This window comes from Peromyscus maniculatus, chromosome 6 (assembly GCF_049852395.1).
Source record: "Peromyscus maniculatus bairdii isolate BWxNUB_F1_BW_parent chromosome 6, HU_Pman_BW_mat_3.1, whole genome shotgun sequence".
Taxonomy (NCBI): Eukaryota; Metazoa; Chordata; class Mammalia; order Rodentia; family Cricetidae; genus Peromyscus; species Peromyscus maniculatus.
Window position 1 is genome coordinate 99,372,744 of NC_134857.1, and position 25,028 is coordinate 99,397,771.

The 25,028-nt window shown below is 35.1% G+C and overlaps 1 protein-coding gene across 4 annotated transcripts in view; it reads right to left on the reverse strand.

Annotated features, from left to right (window-relative positions):
- Positions 1-25,028, reverse strand: part of Ptbp2 (polypyrimidine tract binding protein 2) — a 65,670-nt gene that overhangs the window by 26,872 nt on the left and 13,770 nt on the right. For all 4 annotated transcript variants that reach the window (XM_006977843.4, XM_006977842.4, XM_015996547.3 and 1 more), the window contains exons 3-7: positions 20,328-20,403; positions 13,976-14,148; positions 12,870-13,013; positions 1,952-2,116; positions 1,756-1,866 (exon numbers count right to left, since the gene is read on the reverse strand). In XM_006977843.4, coding sequence (XP_006977905.1) covers positions 1,756-1,866; positions 1,952-2,116; positions 12,870-13,013; positions 13,976-14,148; positions 20,328-20,403 — 669 coding nt within the window. The remainder of the gene's footprint in view (positions 1-1,755; positions 1,867-1,951; positions 2,117-12,869; positions 13,014-13,975; positions 14,149-20,327; positions 20,404-25,028) is intronic.

A 25,028-nucleotide genomic window follows, 5' to 3' on the forward strand; every position in this document is an offset into this window, starting at 1 on the left:
AAAAAAAAAAAAAAAAGTGTATTACTTTTAAAATTTTCACTTTAGACTTCTATCTTCTTTAGTGAAAACTTTAGTTGAGCATATGTAAATAATCACAAATGTATATGGCTGGATGCTTATGTATATATGTATATGTATGTATATATATATATATATACACACACACACACACACACACACACACACACACACACACACATACACACACACACACATAAAACAATTGTGGTTCTTTACCATGATATTAAATGTTAACTATAGATTACTTCAGACAAGATATACAGAACACCTATTTTTCTCTGTAACAAATGTAGCATAAATTCTAATCAAACTCCAGTTCATCGATCCTTTGTCAATATTTTCCTCTGGATTAGGCAGATTAAGAGAAACACACAGACACAAACAAACAAATATATATTACACACCAAGAAAATGTATACCATTTACAAATACATCTGACATTGTGGAAAAATGCCATCAAAACCACAGTTTCTAGTCACTCCAATAGTATAATTTCATACCACATCGATTTTTGGTATCTTAATAAATATTAAAATTTTCCAGCCAGTGGCGGCAGCACACGCCTTTAATCCCAGCACTTGGGAGGCAAAGGCAGGCCAGCCTGGGCTACAGGAGTGAGTTCCAGGAAAGGCTACACAGAGAAATCCTGTCTCAAAAACAAACAAACAAACAAACAAAAAAAAAAAAACCTTCCAAAGCTGGGAAGCAAGGCATGTGAAGAATAATTATTTTGGACAAGAAAATTTTAATGGTTAACTGGTATCTGAAAAGCATAGTGAAATAAGATTATATAACCTGAGAACAAGTAGGTTAAGACTAAAAACCTGAAAAGCTGAAAAGTAATATACCTCTTTAAAATCTTAATACTGTTTTATATTAAAGTGAGAAGATGCTATATTAGAACTATGCCATTATTACTAAGATAGCCTTTTTGTTGCTATCTCAAGTATTTTTTATTGGCCAAATTTGATATGAAAGGAAATGAAAACAAAAAACTGGTCCAACTTTTACATGGGTAATCTTGATCTGAAGGAATCAGTGTAGTAGAGAACATGATCAATATGAAAATAAAAGAATAAAAAGTAAAAAAAAAAATTAGGTTGAGACTAGATAAACTAGACAGACTTAAAAGTTTTGTAACATGAAAGTCAATATGAATTTTTAATCGTTTAAAAATTAAATGAGATAATAAGTCAAAAGAAGTTAAACAGTAAAAACCATTGAATAAATTACACAGAAAGATTTAAGCATTTGGAACAAAAGATGTGTATGCATTTCCAATGGCATCACAACAAGTGGTCATTTTACTTCTCTATAGTCTCTTACCTTCCATATTTAAAAATGAAAAAAAAAGTGAATGATATGAATAAAGCACAGACTAAGAATCTAAAAAAAGTCTTAAGAATTCTTTTAAAACTGTGTAAGGTACAATATAACTAGAGATGATCAGAATGTCTGCACTACATCTATATCCAAGTATCTGAACTAAATTACCTTGAAAAGTTACTACCAGATCGCTACCAAAAGGTACATAACACTATGTGCACACATAACACAACCCCACTGTCTTACCAACATCGGAGAGTTTTGTACCAAATTGCAAAAATATATAACACAAGCCTATGTTACAGATGACTATAACAGCTATAGTTATTCTTAAAAGTCAATTCTAAGTTAAATTAATACTAAAAGTCAATGAAAAACACATCACTATCCCAAGAGGCTCAAACTTACTAGTTTTGCTTGTTGAGCATTTACTGGATCACCGTACTGGAGCAAAGCCTGAAACTGGTTATTTTTTGTAAATGTGATTATCTTCAATACAGCACCAAACTTAGAAAATATCTGTGAAAACATTTAAATCAAAGCATTATTACCAACTACAATATTTCTTCAAGCTCTAAGCAAGTATGCAAATTACACTACTTACTTGGTGAAGGACATCAAGTGTTACAGGGTAGTACATATTGTCAATAATTATTCTAAGTACTGGACTCTGGGCTGGAGTCACCGCACTCTCACTGACTGTGGTGCCACTAAGAGGTGTATTTGCTGTCTGGACAGCTGTCACAGCTTGAAGAACTGCTTGAGCACGCTGAAATTGACAGACAAGGAGGTTAGCAGCTTAGCCATTATTTTCACTTGCATTTTGTTACATATTATACTACTATCTCTTTATACTTTAAGTATTATACTGTATGTGTTTCAACATAGTCACCTAAGCACTTTGGCACCAATGCTGACACAGATAGGCAATGCCATTTATTTGGGGGGGGGGGGGAATACACCTGGATAGATATTTACAACCAGAGACCATTTAAAGACAAACTCAGAATTACAAAACTTTCACTCCATATTATTCACTCTATGAAACAGGTACGCTGCAGGAAAGGGACTATTAATGATCTTTCACAAAAATTATCATTAACCTTATTATATCTAATATGAACTTAGCAATTGGATACTGGGGATTAAAAACAAGTATTTTTTTATATTAATACTATAAAATTTTCTGACCAGAAATTAATGTAGTCTCCCAGAGGCCAGACCAGATCTAGGGACCCCAGTGTGTACCCCCTCCCCTGGCTTCCATATCCTGGTCCACAACTTTGGAAGAAGACTTAGGCCTTACCAAAGGCCAGGCCAGATCTAGGGTCCTATAGCCCCCCAAAAACCCAGAGCAGACACCCTACTGTACCCAGAGACAGGCTATTCACCAGAACCCTTGGCCATTTAGGCCAGAAGACCATAGAGAAAAGAGAAGCCAAGGAACAAAACACCCATCCAACAAAAACAAACACAGGAATCAACACCTAGACCTAAAATCATCCCAAATCCAGATGCCTAAGTGCCACAATCAATAACAGAAAAGGCAATATGGCATCACCAGAGCCCTCCTATCCTACAACAGCAAGACTTGAACAATCCAATACAGCTGAAGCACAAGAAAATGACTTTATGAAGATGATAGAGGTCCTTAAAGAAGATATGAACAAATCTCTTAAAGAAACTGAGGAAAAAACAAACAAAAAACTGAAAGAAAGCAGTAAATCCCTAAAAGAAGAAAAGAAAAAAAAACAGATAGAGAAAACTGTTCAAGACCTGAAAATGGAAATAGAATCAATAAAGGAAACACAAACAGAGGGAATCCTGGAAATGGAAAATCTGGGTAAGCGAACAGGAACTACAGATCCAAATATCACCAACAGAACACAAGAGGTGGAAGAGATATCTCAAGCACTGAAGATACAACAGAAGAAATAGATTCATCAGCCAAAGAAAATGTTAAATCTAAAAAATTCCTAACACAAAACATCCAGGAAATCTGGGACACTAAGAAAAGACCAACCATAAGAATAATAGGAATAGAAGAAGAAGAAACCCAGCTCAAAATCCAGAGAATACATTTAAACAAAATCATAGAAGAAAAGTTTCTCAACCAAAGTAAGGACATGCCTTTAAAGGTACAAGAAGCTTATAGAATACCAAAGAGATTGGATCAGAAAAGAAAATCCCCTTGCCTCTTAACAATCAAAACACTAAACATACAGTACAAAGAAAGAATAATAGCAAAGGAAAAAAGGCAAGTAACATATAAAGGCAGACCTATTAGAATCACACTCAACTTCTCGATGGAGACCCAAATTGATGTCTTACAAACTCTAAGAGACCACAAATGTCAGCCCAGACTACTATATCCAGCAAAACTGTCAATTACCATAGATGGAGAGAACAAGGTATTTTATGACAAAATCAAATTTAAACAATGTCTATCCACAAACACAGCCCCACAAAAAGTACTAGAAAGAAAACTCCCAACAGGAAGTTAACTACACTCGCAAAAACACCAGCACAATCCAAAGACAGACAGAAACACACACACAGACACACAACACACACACACAACCACCACCACCAACAAAGTAACAGGAATTAACAATCATTGGTCATTAATTAACCTCATTATCAATGAACTCAATTCACCAATAAAAAGACATGAGCTAACAGATTGGGTACGAAAACAGCATCCAACATTTTGCTGCATACAAGAAACACACCTCAACATCAAAGTAAAGAGTAAAGGGTTGGAAAAAGATTTTCTAATCAAATGGACCTAAGAAGCAGGCTGGCATAGGCTATCCTAATATTTAACAAAACAGACTTCCAACCAAAATTAATCAAGAGATGAAGAAGGCCATTTCATACTCATCGAAGGAAAAATCCAACAAAATAATGTCTCAATTCTGAACATCTATGCCCCAAATGTAAGGGCACCCATAATTGTAAAAGAAACATTACTAAAGTTTAAATCATACATAGAACCCCACATCATAATAGTGGGAGAATTTAACATCCCATTCTCACCAATGGACAGGTCATCCAGACAGAAACTAAACAAAGAAATAACAGAAATTATTACTCAAATGGACCTAACAGATATATCTACAGACTATTTCACCCAAACACAAAAGAATTATCTTATCAGCACTGCATGGAACCTTCTCCAAAATTGACCATATACGCAGCCACAAAGCATGTCTCAACAGATTAAAAAAAAAAACTAAACAAACAAACAAAAAACAACTGAAATAACTCCCTAACCTTTCTATCTTATCACACCACCATGGATTAAAGCTGCATTTTCAACAATAGAAAGCCTACAAACTCATGAAAACTGAACAACTCTCTACTGAGTTACCACGGGGTCAAGGAAGAAATAAAGAAGTTAAAGACTTCTAGAATTCAGTGAAAATGAATGCACAATATACCCAAATTTATGGAACACAATGAAAGTCGTGTTAAGAGGAAAGTTCACAGACCTAAGCGCCTTCATGAAGAATTTGGAGAGATCCCATACTAGTGCTCTAACAGCACACCTGAAAGCACCAGAACAAAAAGAAACAGACACACCAAAGAGATGTAGATTGCAGGAAATAATCAAACTGAAGGCTGAAATCAACAAAATAGAAACAAAGAAAACAATACAAAGAATCAATGAAACAAAGAGTTGGTTCTTCAAGAATATCAAGGATAGACAAACCCTTATCCAAACTAACTAAAAGGCAGAGAAAGAATATTCAAATAAAATCAGAAATGAAAAGGGGACATAACAACAGACACTGAGGATATCCAGAGAATCATCAGGTCAGACTTCAAATACCTCTCTTCCATAAAATTGGAAAATCTAAAAGAAATGGACAGGGCTGGAGAGATGGCTCAGCCATTAAAGGCTAGGCTCACAACCAAAAATATAAGAAATGGACAATTTTCTCAATCCAAGATCAGATAAACAATTTAAATAGACCGATAACCCCTAAGGAAATAGAAGCAGTTATTAAATGTCTCCCAACCAAAAAGAGTCTAGGGCCAGAAGATGGTTTATAGTGCAGAATCCTACCATACTTTCAAAGAAGAGCTACTACCAATACTCTTCAAATTATTCCACAAAATAGAAGAAACATTGCCAAACTATGAGGCCACAGTCACCCTGATATCCAAACCACACAAAGACCCAACAAAGAATGATAATTACAGACCAATTTTACTCATGAACATAGATGTAAAAATACTCAATACAATACTGGCAAACCAAATCCAAGAACACATCAAAAAAATTATCACTATGACCAAGGAGGCTTCATCTCAGAAATGCAGGGATGGTTCAACATAAAAAAAAAAATCTGTCAATTTAATCCACCTATAAACAAACTGAAAGAAAAACAAAACAAACAAACAAACAAACAAAAAACCTCACATAATCATCTTCTTAATCGTGAAAAAGCTTTTGACAAAACCCAACACCCTTTCATGATAAAAAGTCTTACAGCAATCAAGGATACCAGGAACATACCTAAACAATAAAGGCAATTTACACCAAACCTATAGCCAACATCAAATTAAATGAAGAGAAACTTAAAGCAATTCCACTAAAATCAGGAACAAGACAAGGTTGTCCACTCTCTGTATCTACTCAATATTGTACTTGAAATTCTAACTGGAGCAACAAGGTAACTAAAGGAGACCAAGGGGTTACAAATTGGAAAGAAGTCAAAGTATCATTATTCCCAGATGATATGATAGTATACATAAACAACCCCAAAAACTCTACCAGGTAATTCCTTTAGCTGATAAACACCTTTAGTCAAGTGACTGGATACAAGATTAACTCAACAAAATCAGTAGCCCTCCAATATGCAAACGATAAATGGGCTTAGAAAGAAATCAGAGAATCAACACCCTTTAAAATAGCCTCAAATATTATAAAATATCTTGGTGTACCTCTAACCAAGCAAGTGAAAAAATGTATGACAAGAAATTCCATTCTTTGAAGAAAGATATTGAAAAAGATATCAGCAGATGCAAAGATCTCACATGCTAATGGATCATAGGATTAAAATAGTCAAAATGGCCATCTTATCAAAAGCAATCTACCGAATCAGGGCAATCCCCATCAAAATCCCAACACAATTCTTTACAGACTTTGAAAGAACAGTACTCAACTTCATATGGAAAAATAAAAACCCAGGATAGCTCAAATAATTATGTAAAATAAAAGAAGTATCACCATCCCTGATTTCAAGCTCTACTACAGAGCTATAGTAATAAAAACCACATGGTATTGGCATAAAAAAACAGAGGCAAATCAATGGATTGAATCGAAGACCAAGATGTAAATTCACGCACCTACAAACTCCTGATTTTTGACAAGAAACCCAAAATTGTACAATGGAAAAAAAAAAGCATCTTCAACAAATGGTTCTGTCTAACTAGATGTCAGCATGCAGAAGCTTGCAACTTGATCTTTATCACCCTGTACAAAGTCAAGTCCAAGCGGATCAAAGACCTCACCATAAATCCAGTTACACTGAACCCAAAAGAAGAGAAAGTGGGAAATAATCTTGAACACATTGGTACAGGAGACAATTTTCTGAACAGAACACCAATAACACAGGCACTAAGATCAACAATTAATAAATGGGATCTCATAAAATTGAAGTTTCTGTAAGACGAAGGAATACTGTCAATAGGGCAAAATGACAGCCTACAAAAAAGAATAAGATCTTTACCAACCCCCTATCTGACAGAGGACTCATTTCCAAAGTATATAAAGAACTCAAGAAATAAGGTATCAACAAACCAAATAATCGAATTAAAAAATGAGGTACTAATCTAAAGTGAATTCTCAATCAAAGAATCTCAAATGGCCGAGAAACACGTAAGGAGACCTTCAACATCCTTAGCCATCGGGGAAATACAAATCAAAATGACTGAGATTCCATCTTACACCTGTCAGAATGGCTAAGATCAAAAACACAAGTGACAGCTCGTGCAAGAGAGGATGTGGAGCAAGGGGAACACTCCTCCACTGATGGTGGGAGTGCAAATTTGTATAGACACTTTGGAAGTCAGTGTGGTGGTTTCTCAGAAAACTGGGGATCAACCTACCACAAGACCCAGCTATACCACTCTTGGTCACATACTCAGAGGATGCTCAGTCATACCACAAGGACAGTTGCTCAACTATGTTCATAGCAGCTTTAACTGTAATAACCAGAACCTGAAAACAACCTAGATATCCTTCAATTGAGAAATGGATAATGAAAATGTGGTACATTTACACAATGGAGTATTACTCAGCTGTTAAAAATGACACCAGGAAATTTGAAGGCAAATGGAGGGAACTAGAAAAAAAAAACATCCTGAGTGAGGTAACCCAGACCAATAAAGACAAACATGGTATGTAATCACTCATAAGTGGATACTAGCTGTAAAATAAAGGCTAACTATGCTACAACCCACAGACCCTGAGAGACTAGGTCTCTCATTCTCCTGAAAGTCATTCATTCTCCTGAATGGAGACTGAAGAGGAGAGGGTGGGGAAGGAGGGGGAAAATGGCAGGAAGGGACTGGGAGGGAAGAATGGGGGGAGGCTGTGGCTCTGATATAAAATAGATGAATTAAAAAATTTAAAATAAAAATAAATTAATATAGTTTCTATTATAACTGTCGGGAAAATTTCCAGATATACTGTGAAGGATATTTTCAGTGTTTATGGTAGATAATTCGCCAACCATACTGAAAAATACACCATTATTTAACTTTCATATTATCTTAATGATCTGACAAATCTTTATTTTCAGATAAATAATATAAATACAACTAAGTGAAAAAAGAAAAATACAAAAGAATTAATATGCCTATGAGAGTGAAGAAAATCCAGGGTTCACACAGCTCAAAACTCAAAAAGTTAAAAACACACATCTAAATAAACATTGTTTAAATGCTAATTAATAATTTGAACTGTAAATGCATGTATCAATACAAGGAGCTCAAATGAAACAGCATTTTAAGACCGTAACTACTTGATACTTTAATACTATAGAAAATAAAGAGACCTTAAGAACATCATTTCCCTACACACATTTATCTACAATGACAGCATTAAATACCACAATAAACATCTGTTACAAATTCAAATGTCTTTTGAAACTAGGAACCATTAGATCACAGCATAAAATTCAGTAAATACAAAAGGTGAAGTTTTCCCTGCAACTTCGTCAGGGAGTTTCCTTTCCTGTACTAATCTCTCACAATACAGATTGTGGCTATCTTTTCAGAAATAAAAATCAATATAAAAACACATATTAATTCCATGCTTTTTCATAGAATTAATTCCATTAATAATGCTTATTCATCATTAACCATTTCTTTTAGCTTGACAATTATGATCTCTCATTGTAGTAACAAATGACTTTACATTTGTTGTAATACATGAAGCACAGTTAGTTTGGCAATCTAGATTTTATGTAACATTTTCAAACTATTATATATACATGGAAAAGGAAGCAAATGCTATAAAAGACCTTAGTAAAATGCCACAAATTGAACTTGTCTGAACTAATTTCACCTCCCAACAAAAATAATAAATAAATAATAAAAATAAAAACCATTCTACTTTGGTCTAGCTTCTTTCAAGAAACACCATTTTATGATGTATGCTTATGCTTTGAAGATACACAGAGCGTGTTCATTCTTTTTGGCCATAAATACTCCACTAAATGGATACATAACAACTTCTTTTACTGCTGCACATCTGGGTCATTTCCAGCTTTGGGCTACTACAATGTAATGGTTGCTTCATAAATTTTCTTTGCCTATCTTTTGATTCGTGTATATTTTCTCAACCACATAACTAGAAGCAGAAAATATTAAATACAGAACATGCATATGCTCAACTTGAGCTATTTCAGTTTTCAAAAATGACTCTACCTATTTACATTCCAGTCATCTATATATGAGCACTCAAGCTTCCTTGCATATTAACTCCAACGTCTGTTATTAGTTGTTTTGTCTATTTGTTTAGAGATAGGTCTTCACTACATTTTCCAGATTGGCCTTATCAACATTCCATCCATAGGTGAGAGCAAATGGCAGCAAAAGACTTCAAGCAAGAGAAATCTCATTCAGTTACAGGATTAACTCATTACTTCTGAGACAGAAAAATAGGCAAATAGATGGCCATAAGGAAGGAGACAAACAATAGTTGTTCTGGGCCTTTATCTAACCAAGCACAGAAAGGACATGATGTAGAATAACAACTTAGTGGAAATCAACACAAATAACTGTCATCTAAGCAATAGAAGTAGCAAGGATTAGAGAGAAGTGTGGTGGTAATCTAATTATACTGAAATGTGATTTTGATTGTATGTTAATAAATAAAGTTGCCCGGGGGTCAGAGCTATTAGAGCCATAGCAAGAGTGTGGCGGTAGTGGCACACGCCTTTAATCCCAGAAAGCCAGCCTTTAATCCCAGGGAGTGGTGGTAGAAAGCAAAAAGATATATAAGGCGTGAGGACCAGAAACTAGAAGCATTTGGCTGGTTAAGCTTTCAGGCTTTGGAGCAACACAGTTCAGCTGAGAGCTATTGGGATGAGGACACAGAAGCTTCCAGTCTGAGGAAACAGGACCAGCTGAGGAACTGGTGAGGTGAGATAGCTGTGGCTTGTTCTGTCTCTTTAAATAGACTAACAGACAGGAAATAGAGCCCTGATTCGGGAAGCTGGGACACCGCAGGCGGAAGGGTGAGATTTCAGCTCTGAGCTCTGACCTCTCGGCTTTCTCTTTTGCATTGTTTCTGTGTTTCTTATTTAATAAGACGGTTGGTTACATCTATAGAGAAGTATATAGGTAAGTATAAAAAGTGAACTGATAGGACTCAGTGATTTAATAAATGTTTGCAATAGAATTTATAGTTAAACACATATTAACTTGCCTCTCTTCTATTATCAAATATCAAAATGACTATAAATAAGTAAAATGTATCAAATACTAAACAATAGGCTAAGAATGAATTTTATTAAATTCCAAGAACAGAGAAAGTGAATGAAAACAGACTAAGGACACAGTGAGCACACTGCAAGTTGGGAATTATATATAATTGGGAATTATACTAACAACAACAACAACAAAAAACACAAACAGGTATCAGTGCAGCAACTGGCAGGTTCACAGGACAGGAAGCACGAACACAGATTAATGGGAAGTTTAGATATTGAAAAAGCAACTCAATTCTTGCTTCTGACTCATCACCTCAACACTAAAAACAACAAAATCATCCCTTAAAAGAATCCAAAGTCCTAAAAGGCATATTTGTTAGATCAAAATAAGTCTCTTTGGCAGCAGCGGAACTACCATGACATACAAATCCTCATTACTTTAATCTGGGGGAAAATCATGTGAGTCTAACAAAATTCTAATTGTGCATTCTCAATTATGAATAAAAATAAAGAGCAATAAAGAGAATAAGAACAAGATAAACTAAAAGGTAAAACTGAAGGACAGACTACTTCCAAGAACTGCAATGTTCTTTCTGTGCCAAAATACTATGTAACAACAGATGACAACAGTGAAACCAAACACTAAAGGGCTTTGGAAATTAAAAACTTGACTTACTTTGAACATTCCTTCTGTGTGTAATCAAATAGACTAGACTAAGTGATTTATTCTCTAACCACTTGGAAGTTCATTATTCTAAAGTCCCCCTCTTTAAGTAGCCATCACTACTTAAAATTATGTATCTAGAGACTCCCTATTTTTGTTCCCTTTCTTATATAGTTCTTTCTTTTTAATCTTCTAGAAATGAAGATGGAAGGCATAACCCAGTGATTCAGTGCTCAACTACCATGTTTAAGACCTTTGATTTAATTCATCCAGAGCACTACATAAAATGAATGATAATGTGTTCAGAATCTCAAAAATTAAAATAATAAATAAAACTGGGGTAAATCTCTTTACTAAGTATAATAAAATGCATAGAGAAAGACATGCAGTACATGATCTCACAGAGAGAATCTCATATAATCAAAACCATAGAAGTATCAAGAAGACTGGCTCCCATGGCAAAAAGGATGCTTAGAGGATGATCTTTGGTCAGGGTAGGTCTGAGTGGTCTATGACAAACTATGAAAACTACAGCTACCTGTATATTTCAAAATATTTTGCCCATTCTTACCATAAGGAAATAAAGTATTTCAGGTGGTAGAGAAGTCAATTTATGTCATCTGATTACCCACAAAGGACGAATATAAAAACATCACACTGTACTTCATAAATATGTACATTCATGATTCGCCAATTGATAATTAAACAAATGCAAAAAAATTAACAAAAGGTACAGAATAAGTATTTCTTTTAGCATATTTTCTAACTTCTTTGATTCAAAGGGAATGAGATCTTTGTTACAAACTAAACCAATAAAAGCATATGGTATGTTAGCCCCCTATCCTTTAGGCAAAAGTTTTACAGCTTATTTCTCATAAGCTGTTAAAAATAATTTCAAGTCACTTTTCACAAAGTAAAGAAAATCTACAAGGAATGAAAGTTTTTGATGTAACAAATAGCTAGATATAGCCGTATCTTACTGAAGCAAATATATACAGTAAGTTTTAAAAGCACTGTATTAAAGAAAATACAAGTCCTTAGACCATTATGTCAATTTAACATGTTTGGGTTTAAAAGCATTCTTATCTATTTTAACATTAATTTTAAACATTCTGCTGTATCATATTTTTGTAAGCCAACATTCATATAGTCCTCATTCTTAGTTTTCCTCAAGAAAATTAACACTTTTTTTTTCTTTTTCGTTTTTTTTTGAGACAGGGTTTCTCTGTGTACAGTCCTGGCTGTCCTGGAATGTACTCTGTAGACCAGGCTGGCCTCAAACTCATTGGCTCTGTCTCCCAAGTGCCAATATTAAAGGCATGTACCACCAGTCTACGGAAATTAAGACATTTTTATGGAAAAAAATAAAAACAAAAAACTATGACAATGAAAGAACACAAGAGTCCATCAGAGGCACCGCATTTCGTAACGTCAATTTAAGCAGCAGAATAGTGCAGTTTATACTAACAAGTTCCATCTCATCAAGCCTCTTCAACCTCTCCGGCTCCCCTCCTGCACCTAACTTCTAGCTCCAGCTGTGACTACAGATGATTGCCAGTGTTTATTCCTTTGGTTGCTTGGTATTAGGGACTTAAACCCAGAGACTCAAACATCTTCAACTAACCCTTAGCCCTCGTTTCCATATTAAAAACTTTAAAATGCAACAAGAAATAGAAATCTCTGACAAGTGTTTAAATATAGTAAAACTAATCTAATATTTAGACCAGAAAATAAGTATCAGGAAGCCACATATTTCTGTAAATGAATACTTAATACATATACACACTAAAATATTTTAAAGATAACAAGAAAATGCATATAGAAGCAATTTTTCTATTAATATATACTATTTATGAGATTCTTAAGATGCTATCAGCTACATATTTTATTTATATATACACACTCACTTGGTTTAATGTATTATCTGTCTTTAGTTCTTTGTGATTGGAGTACTGGATGTAAATTGGTTGGTTTCGAAGATGAGGTGTCACAGCAGAATAGTAATTAACCATAGTAATAGCTGCTTCCTCTGTTGCCAGTTCCAAAAATGCCTGAAAGTGAGTTTAGAAAAAACAAAAAAAACTATGAATTAAATTTTTAAATAAAAATTACAAATTTTAACTCAAACTCAAGTATCTGTGTAATATAGTCTGCTAATTAAACATTGTCTAGAATATAACCCTCAATTTACATTTCAGTATTCTAATAAAAAGAATTTAGTATCTTATTTAGGGCTGAAGGAGGTGGCCGGTTAAAAGAGCTTGTTGCTTTGGACCCATGTTGACACCCAATATCCATGTACGGTGCCTCACAAGTGCCTTAAACTACAATTCCAGGGGATGTGACACCTTTGGCTTCTGTAGATACCTCCACTCACATGCATATATCCACACACATATAAATAATTTGAAAATAATGAAATATATCCTAGAAATATTTTGATTTTAAATACACAATCAGAGCTAAGTCAAGCAATCCCCCTCAAGAACAAACTACTTCTGTGTTTCATCTATGATTTACTACACCCCATTAATCTGTTTGCTAACAAAAACTAGAGAAAAATAAACATTTTCTAGCATCAGAATTGTATTATTACTACCCTAGAGGTCTCATTTAAAAAATATAAAGGGAAAAATGTGAAACAGCCAGAATAATTATAACATTAGCTGTCCGTTAGAGAATGTTAAGTTTCATAAATTCTCCTAAATAGAACCATTAAATATTTTAAAACAAAATGTCATGCTTAAAATACCTGGATCCTACTGCTACTGATACTATTACTGAACGAGTATTCAAAACTTAAGACTGATTTCTACTAACACTATCAGATAAATAAGCAATAGATGCTATTAGTGCCCCTGGTTTCTGCTACTGGAAAAAAAAAAAAAAACAATGAACAAGACTTCTTTTTAAGTTTGTCAGAAAATTAATCCTCTCATTAGGTGACAGATAATTCTCATTCTGTGTAGTCTGGGGTTTATTTAACATGCTAGCAATGTTTGTAGAACTGTACCTGGTTTTTTCCTTTCAGCATAAGGATGTTAGTCACCTTACCAAAAGGTAAACCTAAAGCAATGACTTCCGTTTCAGTCACTTCACCAGGTAACTTTCGAATGTGAAGTACACGAGAGGGCGCCCCATCCATTTTATCTTCTCCTTTAAACTTCTTACTATCATTACCGTTGGCTGAAAGATATTCAGAAACACTCTTTATATTTCAGTAAGACAAAAATACATGGATTTTCCTTTTTTATGAAAAGCTAAGAATAACCTTAAAACATAGGTGAGTAAATATGAATTCTTGAAAAATTTAAATTAGACTTTTAAAAGAATGGAGAAATTATTAAATCAATTAAATCTACCATTTAGCCATGTGCAGTCTATGCAGAGAGAATAAGTAATCAGCAAAAACGTTAAAATTGAATTTTATACAGAAACTGTCCAATAACTACAGTATGTACGTATATTACCATTTAATTCTTTTCACAGACTAACAGATACAGCAAGCTCCCGTTTGTCAAGAGATACATTCCAAAGCCCCCACTCTATATCTATATAAACAGCTAGAATAAAATAAACAGGCATTTTTTTTCTTTGTTATAAGCAAGGTTTAATTTACATTGGGCACAGTAAGAGCTTACTAAGAACAAATAATAAAACAGAATGAAACAACAACATAATGAAGTAAAGCATGCACTTCTGAATCATTTTTTAAAGTAGACTGGCAGTATCCATTTCAATAAATAAATTTGCCTTCATTACAAAGTTTCACCAAAAAAGAAACACTCTGTAATTACAGATGCCTATAGATTAGATAATATATAATACAGAATTGTTTGTAAGGCATCTCTACATCTGATCAGTGGGTCGTAATTTCCTATATACTCAAGTGTATTTCTAAGACTTCAACTGACAAGAAAAATCCTTATATATGCTAATTTATTCATGAATACATTACAATAGAATTTAAATACTTTATGATGCCACAGTGTTCATGTGAAGTCAGAGGACAACTTGCCTGAGTCAGTGTTCTGCACCATGTGGGCCCCAGGAATCACAAGCAGGTTACTAGGCTTGGCAGCCAATGCCTTTACCTGCTGAGCCACCTCAGAGGCCCAGAAGTCACTAAGCATACCATTTATCATGTATTACTCAGTCCTGAGGCACTTTAAGGACAGTTTCTACTTTAAAAATACAAACAAATGAAATTTTAAAACTATTTTTACTGGAACACTTCTCTTAAGTCAAAATCTGTTTCCTATTTCAATCTAACATCAGCATCTTAATGAGTAAAGACAGTACTCTCCCTGTTGCTCTGGTTTCTATTGTAATTAACTTCCTCACAAGTGCCTATCTAAAATTGTTGTTTGTTCAAAACATTCTTCAGATCTCCTATAATTCACTACAAGTTAGCTTCACATTAAGATAGAGCGCTTAGGTTAAAAATGACTTAAAAAAATGAAATAAATAAGCAACTTCATCATTGAGTCTATCACTTTTCTGGACCAGCCTTTAGGGACCACCATAGACTGAGGACTATTTCTTCTTTATTTAATATATTTTATATCCTGACCACAGTTTCCCCTTCCTCCTCTCTTTCCCTCCCCTCTTCTCGTTGCCTCCCACTCCAATCCATTCTTCTCCTCTGTTTCTGTTCAGAAAGGGGAAGGCCTCCCATGGGTGTCAACAAAGCATGACATTATCAAGTTGTAGTAAGACTAATAAGCACCTCCCCTTGTATTGAGGCTGGGAAAGGCAAAGCAGCATGAGGAACAGGTTCCCAAGAGCCAGCCAAAGAATTAGAAACAGCCCCTGCTCCCATCATTAGACGTCCCACAAATAGACCAAGCTACACTACTGTCACATACATGCAGAGGGCCTAGGTCAGTCCCATGCAGGCTCCCTGGTTGTTGGGTCAGACTATGTGAGTTCCTAGGAGCCAGGTTAGTTGTTTCTGCGGGTTTTCTTGTGGTGTCCTTAACCCCTTTGGCTCCTACAATCCTTCCTCCCTGTCTTCAGCACATTTCCCGAGCTTGGCCTAATGTTTGGCTGTGCACAGGTCTCTGCATCCGTTTCCATCAGTTACTGGATGAAGGCTCTCTGATGAAAACTGGGGTAGTCACCAGAAATGGCTGAGACTGATCAGTCACCAATTTCATCATAGTTCAGGTTACATATCCACTAATGCTAGGAGTCTTTGCTGGGGTCATCCTTGTAGTTTTGTGGGAGTTTTCCCTTGCACCAGGTTTCTACCTGGCCTGGAAATTTCCAGTCATCTCTTTTAGCACTCTCCTCCTCCATCCAATCCTCAACCCAATCCCTCAAGTTCCCATCCTTACCGGCCTCCAGTCCACCCAGGAGATCCATGTATCCCTCCTTGAGCCCCTTGAGCCCAACTGAGGACTATTAACCCTCTCTCACTGGATCCCTTTCAATCACTTGAAATGTACTGTTATTTTATGATCCAGAATACACTATGTCATGATGAACATGCTATATATATTTACAGGTTGTTCTGCAGTTACACAGTATAGTTTTATAAATATGGGTTACACCAAGGTGACAGAGCCACTGTTCTAATTCTCCATTGTATCCTTTTACTTACATTGTTAATGGATAAGCTTGTCAATTTCACTGGATTTAGAATCATCATGGAGACATTGTTATATATACTAGGGTATATTCTGGATCAGTCAATATGATTTAGTTTTCATTTCCTACAGTATAATATTTATAAACTCATTTATCTATAGACACACTTTATTTTTGTCTTCTATTTTTCACACAATTTGACTTGGAAATTCGTCCCTACAGCTGTATCAATAACTCACACTACAGAGCTAATCAATACAGACTGTACAAAGAGCACATGATGCCAAAACAGGAATTTATCCATTCACCTGCCAACAGACATTCAGGTTGTTTCAAATTTGGATTACTATAAATATAAGCTATTCAAAATTCCCATAATAAGATTTTTTTTTAATGAAGTTCATTTATTGTGAGTAAACACCTAGGAGAGAAAGCAGCAGAATCCTATAGTTAAGTGTACTGCTTTAACTAAAGATCCTGCCAAATAGAGAAAACAACCTAGATTGACCAGGAACTGTCTCCCTACTTAGTGCTATGCAGCTTGCTGGCAGAGAAAAGGTATCAATGGTCTCATCTAGCAATAAACCTTGCATGCTACAATACCAGCCTATTTAGAAAGATGTGGGTCAGTCCTTAGTAAGGCAATTTCTAATAGGCACTGCAAAGTTCCTACCTGTATAAAAGCAACCTAGCTAGCACCAAAAATTTGATTATGACCCCTACACCAAATTCTGTCTGCCTAAATTTGTATAATTTCCTTTCCTTCAGGACTTATGCCCCCCAAGTCCCACATGTTTAGAATTCCAGTCTGAGTTTCTTTGATTCAGGGAAGCCTCTCTGCTTTGTCTATGCAGTTGTAGAGGCACTGTGTTTCAAAGCAGAAAACCAGAAGGAGCACAAGGCTCACTGCAGGGGTTTCCTTTCATTCAAGCTCATACTTTCTCTTCATCAATCGTAACAATCAACTTTGGTTTGGAAGATGACTGGAAAAAGGATCAAGGATACTACAGTACATGTACAACTGCTGTGAGACGGTCTGTATGTCAAATTACTCTGATTGGTCAATAAATAAAACACTGATTGGCTAGTGGCTAGGCAGGAAGTATAGGCGGGACTAACAGAGAGGAGAAAAGAAAGAACAGTAAGCGAACGGGGACACTGCCAGCTGCCACCATGACAAGGAACATGTGAAGACGCCGGTAAGCCACGAGCCATGTAGCAAGGTATAGATTTATAGAAATGGATTAATTTAAGATATAAGAACAGTTAGCAAGAAGCCTGCCACGGTCATACAGTTTATAAGCAATATAAGTCTCTGTGTTTACTTGGTTGGGTCTGAGCGGCTATGGGACTGGCGGGTGACAGAGATTTGTCCTGACTGTGGGCCAGGCAGGAAAACTCTAGCTACAGACAACCATAGATATTAATTTTTAAAATATTCCTAGTACCCATTATTATTTATTATAAATAAAAAACTTGACAAAGCAGAGTTGCAGGTATCTGCTGTGGGATGTTTTGTATGTTAAGTGTGTTGCTCTGATTGGTTAATAAAACACTGATTGGCCAGTAGCCAGGTAGGAAGTATAGGCAGGACAAGGAGAGAAGAGAATTCTGGGAGGTGAAAGGCTGAGTCAGGGAGAAGCTGCCAGCTGCCGCCATGACATGCAACATGTAAAAGATACTGGTAAGCCACCAGCCATGTGACAACTTATAGACTAATAAAAATGAGTTAATTTAAGATATAAAAACTAGATAACAAAAAGCCTACTGTGGCCATACAGTTTGTAAGCAATATAAGTCTCTGTGTGTTTACTTGGTTGGGTCTGAGCAGCTGCGGGACTGGCGGGTGAGAGAGATTTGTCCTGACCATGGGCCAGGCAGGACCAAAAAACTCAAGCTACAGGTATCTGAACTTGCTTCTTCATTATCAGAATCATGGAACTATGATACTGTTTCATAAATACTATACACAAAAATAAATACTATATACTAGAAATTCATCTTTACATCATCATATTGCAGTTAGCAAATACTTATCATTTTTAAGGAAATGAAACATTAGAATTGTATATGTGTAGATCCAAGTATATCAAAAGAGTTAATTGAAAAATAGTTGTTTATTCCATCCTTTTATGATCTTTATAGAAGAAAAGAAACTGGTTTCAGGAAAATAGGTGTAAAATGTCAAGTTTCAAGGTAAATTAATCTAATAATAATAATGGTAGTAATATATTCAAAATACAGTCTTACCATTCATAAACTAAAGTCTCAGATTAATATATATTTCTTTAGACATTAAAATATTATTTCAGATTTACCTAAGAAAAGTTCTAACTGTGGATATTACAAAATTTCCTCTTAGATTTTAAGTAGACAACAAAATGGAAATTCATTAAAATGTCATTAGAGCAAAGAAAAGAGGATGAAACTACACAGAAGACAATTATGTAGGTCAACTTTGGATTTTTATTTACAGCATAGACAGGAGGGTTTATGGTATAAAATAATAAAGATATACACAAAAATTAAAAATATAGTGCCGGGCGGTGGTGGCGCACGCCTTTAATCCCAGCACTCGGGAGGCAGAGGCAGGTGGATCTCTGTGAGTTCCAGGCCAGCCTGGGCTACCAAGTGAGTTCCAGGAAAGGCGCAAAGCTACACAGAGAAACCCTGTCTCGAAAAACCAAAAAATAAAAAAATAAAAAAAATAAGAAAAATGCAAAATCGAGGCCTGTGAGAATGGGTTCTACTTTTTAATTAAAAAGAAAGTTTTAAGACGAAGTTAGTCTAAGGTGCTGATAGTCTCAACTACATGAGAGACTAACACAGAGGGGCTACTTGCCCACTTGAGCCTAGGAGGTGAAAGCCAACCTGGACACAGTGAAGACTGCCACAGAAAAGGAAGAAAACAGAAAGGGAAGGGAGGAGGAAAGGAAGAAAAGGAAATAAAGGCTTTTGAAAATATTGACTACAGGATCTAGATAAGTTTACAACCCAGATTTGATCACTTAAGTGTATGTGTTTAGTAAAATGTGAAAGGGTAAACAAGTAAGAATATAGAATTTGTGTTACTTAAAAACAAACAAAAATAATTTTTTTAAATAAAAAATGTACCATAGTTAACAACAATAAGAAGATAAGGGTAAAGTTTTAAGACCGGGTATGAGTCAGTGGTAGAATATTTCCCTGGCATATGCAAGAGCTTGTTATGGAACAATCTTTGTACACTGTAAATACATATTACTCTCATTGGTTAATAAAGAGGTGACTGGCCAACAGCAAGGCAGGATAAGGTTAAGTGGGGGAGAACCAGACTAAGAGAATGCTGGGAAGAAGAAGGAAGAGGAGTCTGAGGAGATGCCATGAGACACGGAGCAAGCAGGATGGGAAGTACATACATGAGGTAAACGAGCTTCAGGGCAGCACATAGATGAACAGAAATGGGTTAAGTTATAAGAGTTAGCTTAAAAAAAAAAAAAAAAAAAAAAAAAAAACAACAACAAGCCTAAGCTATTAGCCAAACATTTATAATTAAGTCTCTGTGTGGTTATTTGAGGAGCAGCTGGCAGGACAGAAAAGTCTACCTACAAGCCCTTGAGTTCAGTCCCTAGTATCACAATAACAAATTGAATCAGATTTAAACTTCACTTGTCCACAAAAATCATCAATTTCAGATTTCAAAACAAAAGCTATTCTGGCCTAAATTATCCTTTAGTTTTAGCATTTTGCCCTGGAAAATAGTAAATGCGGGCTGCTAAGGCAGCAACACTTACCTGTAACCACCATGCCACTCATATTAGAGTTGGGACTACTGAGAACACTGCCTGAGAGTAGCTCGTCAGATCCTCTCTATAAAAAGTAAAAACAAATTACCATAAGACACTGTACTTAAAAATAATACAAAAGCTTATCTTTTATTTCTAACTTTTCAACTACCACACATGACTGAATCCCTAAAATAGTGGTTCTCAACCACCTTCCTAATGCTGTAACCCTTTATTTAATACAGTTAATTCCTCGTGTTGTGATGATCCTCAACCATAAAATTATTTTGTTGCTACTTCATAACTAATTTTGCTATTTTTATGGATCATACTGTAAATACCTGATATACAGGATACCTGATATATGACCTGTTAAGGTTATGACCCATAGATTCAAACTGATGCCCTACAACAAAGGATAACTTCTTCTCTTTTTACTCTCCCATCTCCACCAAGTGAAAGTGTTCACTTCCTTCTTTTACCCAAATTCCAAATAAGATAAGTATAAAGTTCCATAATCAATTCTTTAAAAGGTTATACCTCAAATTTTTACTAAAAAGACAGACAAGAATAGGACAGAGGAGATAGCCATTCTCAAAAGCATTATTTGAATCTTTAATTCTACTAGTTTTGCTCATTCAAATAAATCAGGTTTTAGGAAATTCACACTTCAAACCAGGGAGCTAGTCATTACCATAATAAAAGACAGGCATAAATATCAGCAACTAGAACATCGAAGACAAAAGCAACATCTAAGGAATGAGAAAGTTCATTGCACAAAATAAAAGAGAAAGAAAGAGAAATTGACTCATCTTAAAATTCTTTAGGGAAAGGTTATAATGTCTTTTATGTTCAAATCATTCATTGATGTTTTAGGTATTTGAAAATATCTGTATTTCATAAAAATATACTTCATTAGACTAACATTTAAAGTAAATCAACTGTTTTGTCTACTTTAAAAATGTGTGTATTTACATAGATGACATTAATATTTAAAATAAATAATACTGGCTGATTTAAAGAACTTATAATAAACTGAACACAAAAATCAAGATAAAATATAAAATAATTTTATACTATAAACTATAAAAACACAAAATCAAATCGTTGTACACACAAAGCTGGCTTCCACCTATAGGATGGCAGTTTCCTACAGTGAATAAAATCAGCCCTTCACTAAATCATTCCACATCTGATTCTAAAAGTAAAAGGGGGAAAAGGGGCAAGTCTTAGTGCTTTCCTTACCCAAAGAAGATACACAGCCCTTTAGAAGGGCCAGTGTCTGATGTTACCCCTACACATAATCTAGCTTCCAAAAGTAAACACAACAGCCTTTCAGATGTCTATCATTATCACTGTATCTTTAAACTAATCACTTTCTTTTCCACCCTACACGATCTTAAGTAACTACAAAGTAATTGGTAGGAAATCCCTGTTCTAAGTTAAAGGAAAGCCTCTAACTGGCTCACTGCATGCAGAAAGCTCTCTTCTCCCTACAACAAATCTTCACCATGTATGACAAAGTTGCTTTGAGTGTTTAAAAATTTTTATATAGCAGTCACTTTTTATCCAATTGCTTCATACCTGTGAGTACATTTTATATATATTTTAACAGTCAGAATACAAAGTTATTAATGATTTTGAGATGTGAAGAATTACTGAGGACTATCTATACAGATTACATTCTATAAAAGAAAATTGTGCTCACCTTTTCATTAAGTAAAAGGTTTACCACTATTATGATTCTACAACACTGATGTTAAGATTACCATATTAACTAATGGAATTTTACATGGAATATCTTACTCAACCTAGTCATTAACTTGGATGCTATAAAAATCACATAATGATAATAATTGATGGCTGTTCCATTGTAGTGGCTGCTAAAAACAAATCAAACTTGTAATACTTAAATTCAGACTCAAACCTGTCCTTAAGAACATGTAATCTCTAAAACTGTTCATTCATCTAAAATGTCAACCTGACTTACATTCAACTAAAAATTTACATGTTAAAATTGTCTTAATGTTTCTTGGTAAATAAGTATGGTCAGAGAAACTTTGACATCTATTATAGTACAAATGACCATTTCAAGAATTAAGAAAATGCTCCCAAGAGGATTAAAGTTTTTGTCGGAGGAATGAATGTGATTTTTAAAAAATCCAAGTCATTTGTCATTATTTGAAAGGTCTGAATGAGTTTTTCTTATGTTATTAAATAGTCTTCTGCTTATCATAACTGAACCAAATTACCATCTAGTACTCCCTTCAGAAGAGTTCCTAGGACTGCCAAGAAGGCAAGCAAAAAAGTTGAGAAGTCCATGAGCCCTGCTGGGTTGTAGACTAACATCTAGCCAAGACACTTCCTACTCTAAAGATGCCAGTCTAGGAAATCCTAACCTGGAAAAAGAGAAAAATACCAAGTTCCTGAGAAAAACTAGACTTTCAGAAAATGAGGTTACTCATCTTTGACAGAGAGAAAAGATGAACAGGTATGAGTGCTAACCCCTTATTAAATGCTAGAAAAGCACACGACACTGCCCATAAAAATACACAAAACAATGGCCGACACACCTAACAGAATTCTGACAGCCAAAAGTTACATTTGAAGAACTATCAACAATACAGACAGCTCTGCAGGAAGAATAGCAAGAAGGAAATAACAATTAGCAGTTACACATTATCAGACCAAGTAGCCAAGAACAAAAAGCATAGGGATCATTCTTATACCACCAGGAACTTCTTTTAAAAAAAAAAAATTTCAAGGATCCCTACAAAGGAAACTAAATATAAAAGGAAACACTGATAAATCCTCGTACTATGTAGTTACAAAATCCCAATGCAAAAACTATTGCAATAATTAAAGATAATTAAATGTCTGTATGATATTGCAAATATATGTATATGTACATACGCATACACACATGGTCTTCATTTCCATTTTTTGGCATAAAACTCTGAAAAATCCTTATAAAAATGATACTAACAAGATGACTTGATGAAGGCTCAAGGCAGGTTCAAGATTAGCAACTGGAAGAAGACCAAGGATGAAGAGGGAGGGGATAAATGTTAAGCTGATCACCAATAGCCAAATGGTTTGATCAAACATGCCTATGTAATGAAGCCTCCATAAAACTCTAAAAGGACTAGTCTCAGACAGTTTCCAAACTTAACATGTAGAGATTCCCCGAGACAGCACACCTAGAAAAGCTCTACAGCCCTTCTCTCTCACCCTGAGTACCTCTCTTCATCCGATCCCTAATAAAGCTCTAAGTCCTTTTCTTTAGTAAATTAAGCGAACCCAGTAAGATAACTGTGGGAACCACGTATTCAAAGCAATGCCAAACCACCAGGGGCTTCTGACAGGCATCTCAAAATGGAAAGAAATTTAAAGACTGAACCCTCAACCTGTGCAATCTAAGGCTTTCTCCAGGTACAATGTCAGAAGTTATTTGGAGGACACCCAACTGGTATCTGTTATGGGAGAATTAATTACTTGTTTGCCAGTAGGAAGAAGCCTTCAAACCTTCTGGGGTCAGGAAAGCCTTCTGTGTCGACTGCCACTGGGTATGGGAAAGAAGAAAGTGAGTTTGTTTTCCCAAACATACCGCTGAATGGGCTTTCACCAATCAACAAAGATAGCCAGAAGAACAAGAGAAAAATTAAAATGTGCAAGGAATGGGTTCATACAATTTTAACTAACATGCAAATAATGTAACACATGGCCATATTTAAAATACCTTTAAAAGAAGCCACAGGAGATAGTCTTCAAGATGCTGGGGTAAGCAAAAACTTTTTAAATTAAACACTAACAGCATAGGAACTAGTCTCAAGTATCAACAGATGGGAGAACATAAAAATTGTTTTTATATAGCAAAAGAAATAATCAGCAGGATTAACACCCCACAAAACGAGAAAATCTTTACAACTATGCTTCAGACAAGTGTCTATATCTAGAATTTACAAAGAACTGTAGAAATTTCACACTAAAGAAATAAAAAAAACAACCAATCAACACAAAGCAAAGAATGAACAATGTTAAAAAATTAAAAAATGTCCAATAAATATTTTTAAAAGTATTCAATATCCCTAGCCACCAAAGAAATGCAAATTAAAACTACTTTGAATACCACCTCACCCCAGTAACAATGGCTAACATCAACAAATCTCTCAAAAATGTTAGCGAGGGTACGGAGAAAAAGGACGGACGGAGAAAAAGGAAGGACGGAGAAAAAGGACTGACGCCTCACCCCATTCACTGCTGGTAGGGGTGCAAACTAACACAGCTATTGTGTGGAAAATAGTTTGGAGATTTGTCAACAAAGTTAACGAAAGAACTATTAGAATTTCACTCCTCAGCATACATACCCAAAGAATCTGCACCTCATGTTTACTGTTGCTTTGTTCATCATAACAAATAATAGGGATTAACCTAGCTGCCTATCAGCAGATAAATGGATAATGAAAAATGTATGTACACATGTAAAATAGAAAACTAAGGTCTAACGAAAAAAAACCCTAAAAAATTTGCAAGAAAAAAATGGACTTGGAATGTATAGTATTAAGCTAGATCACACAAACTCAGAAGGAGAAAACCCTGCATGTCCTCTCTCATATGTGAAATGTATATATGCTTATGTGTAAACAAATGTACATGCATGTAAAGTACATGTTACAGACAATAAGAAAGGCTAAATGTAAGGGGATGAGA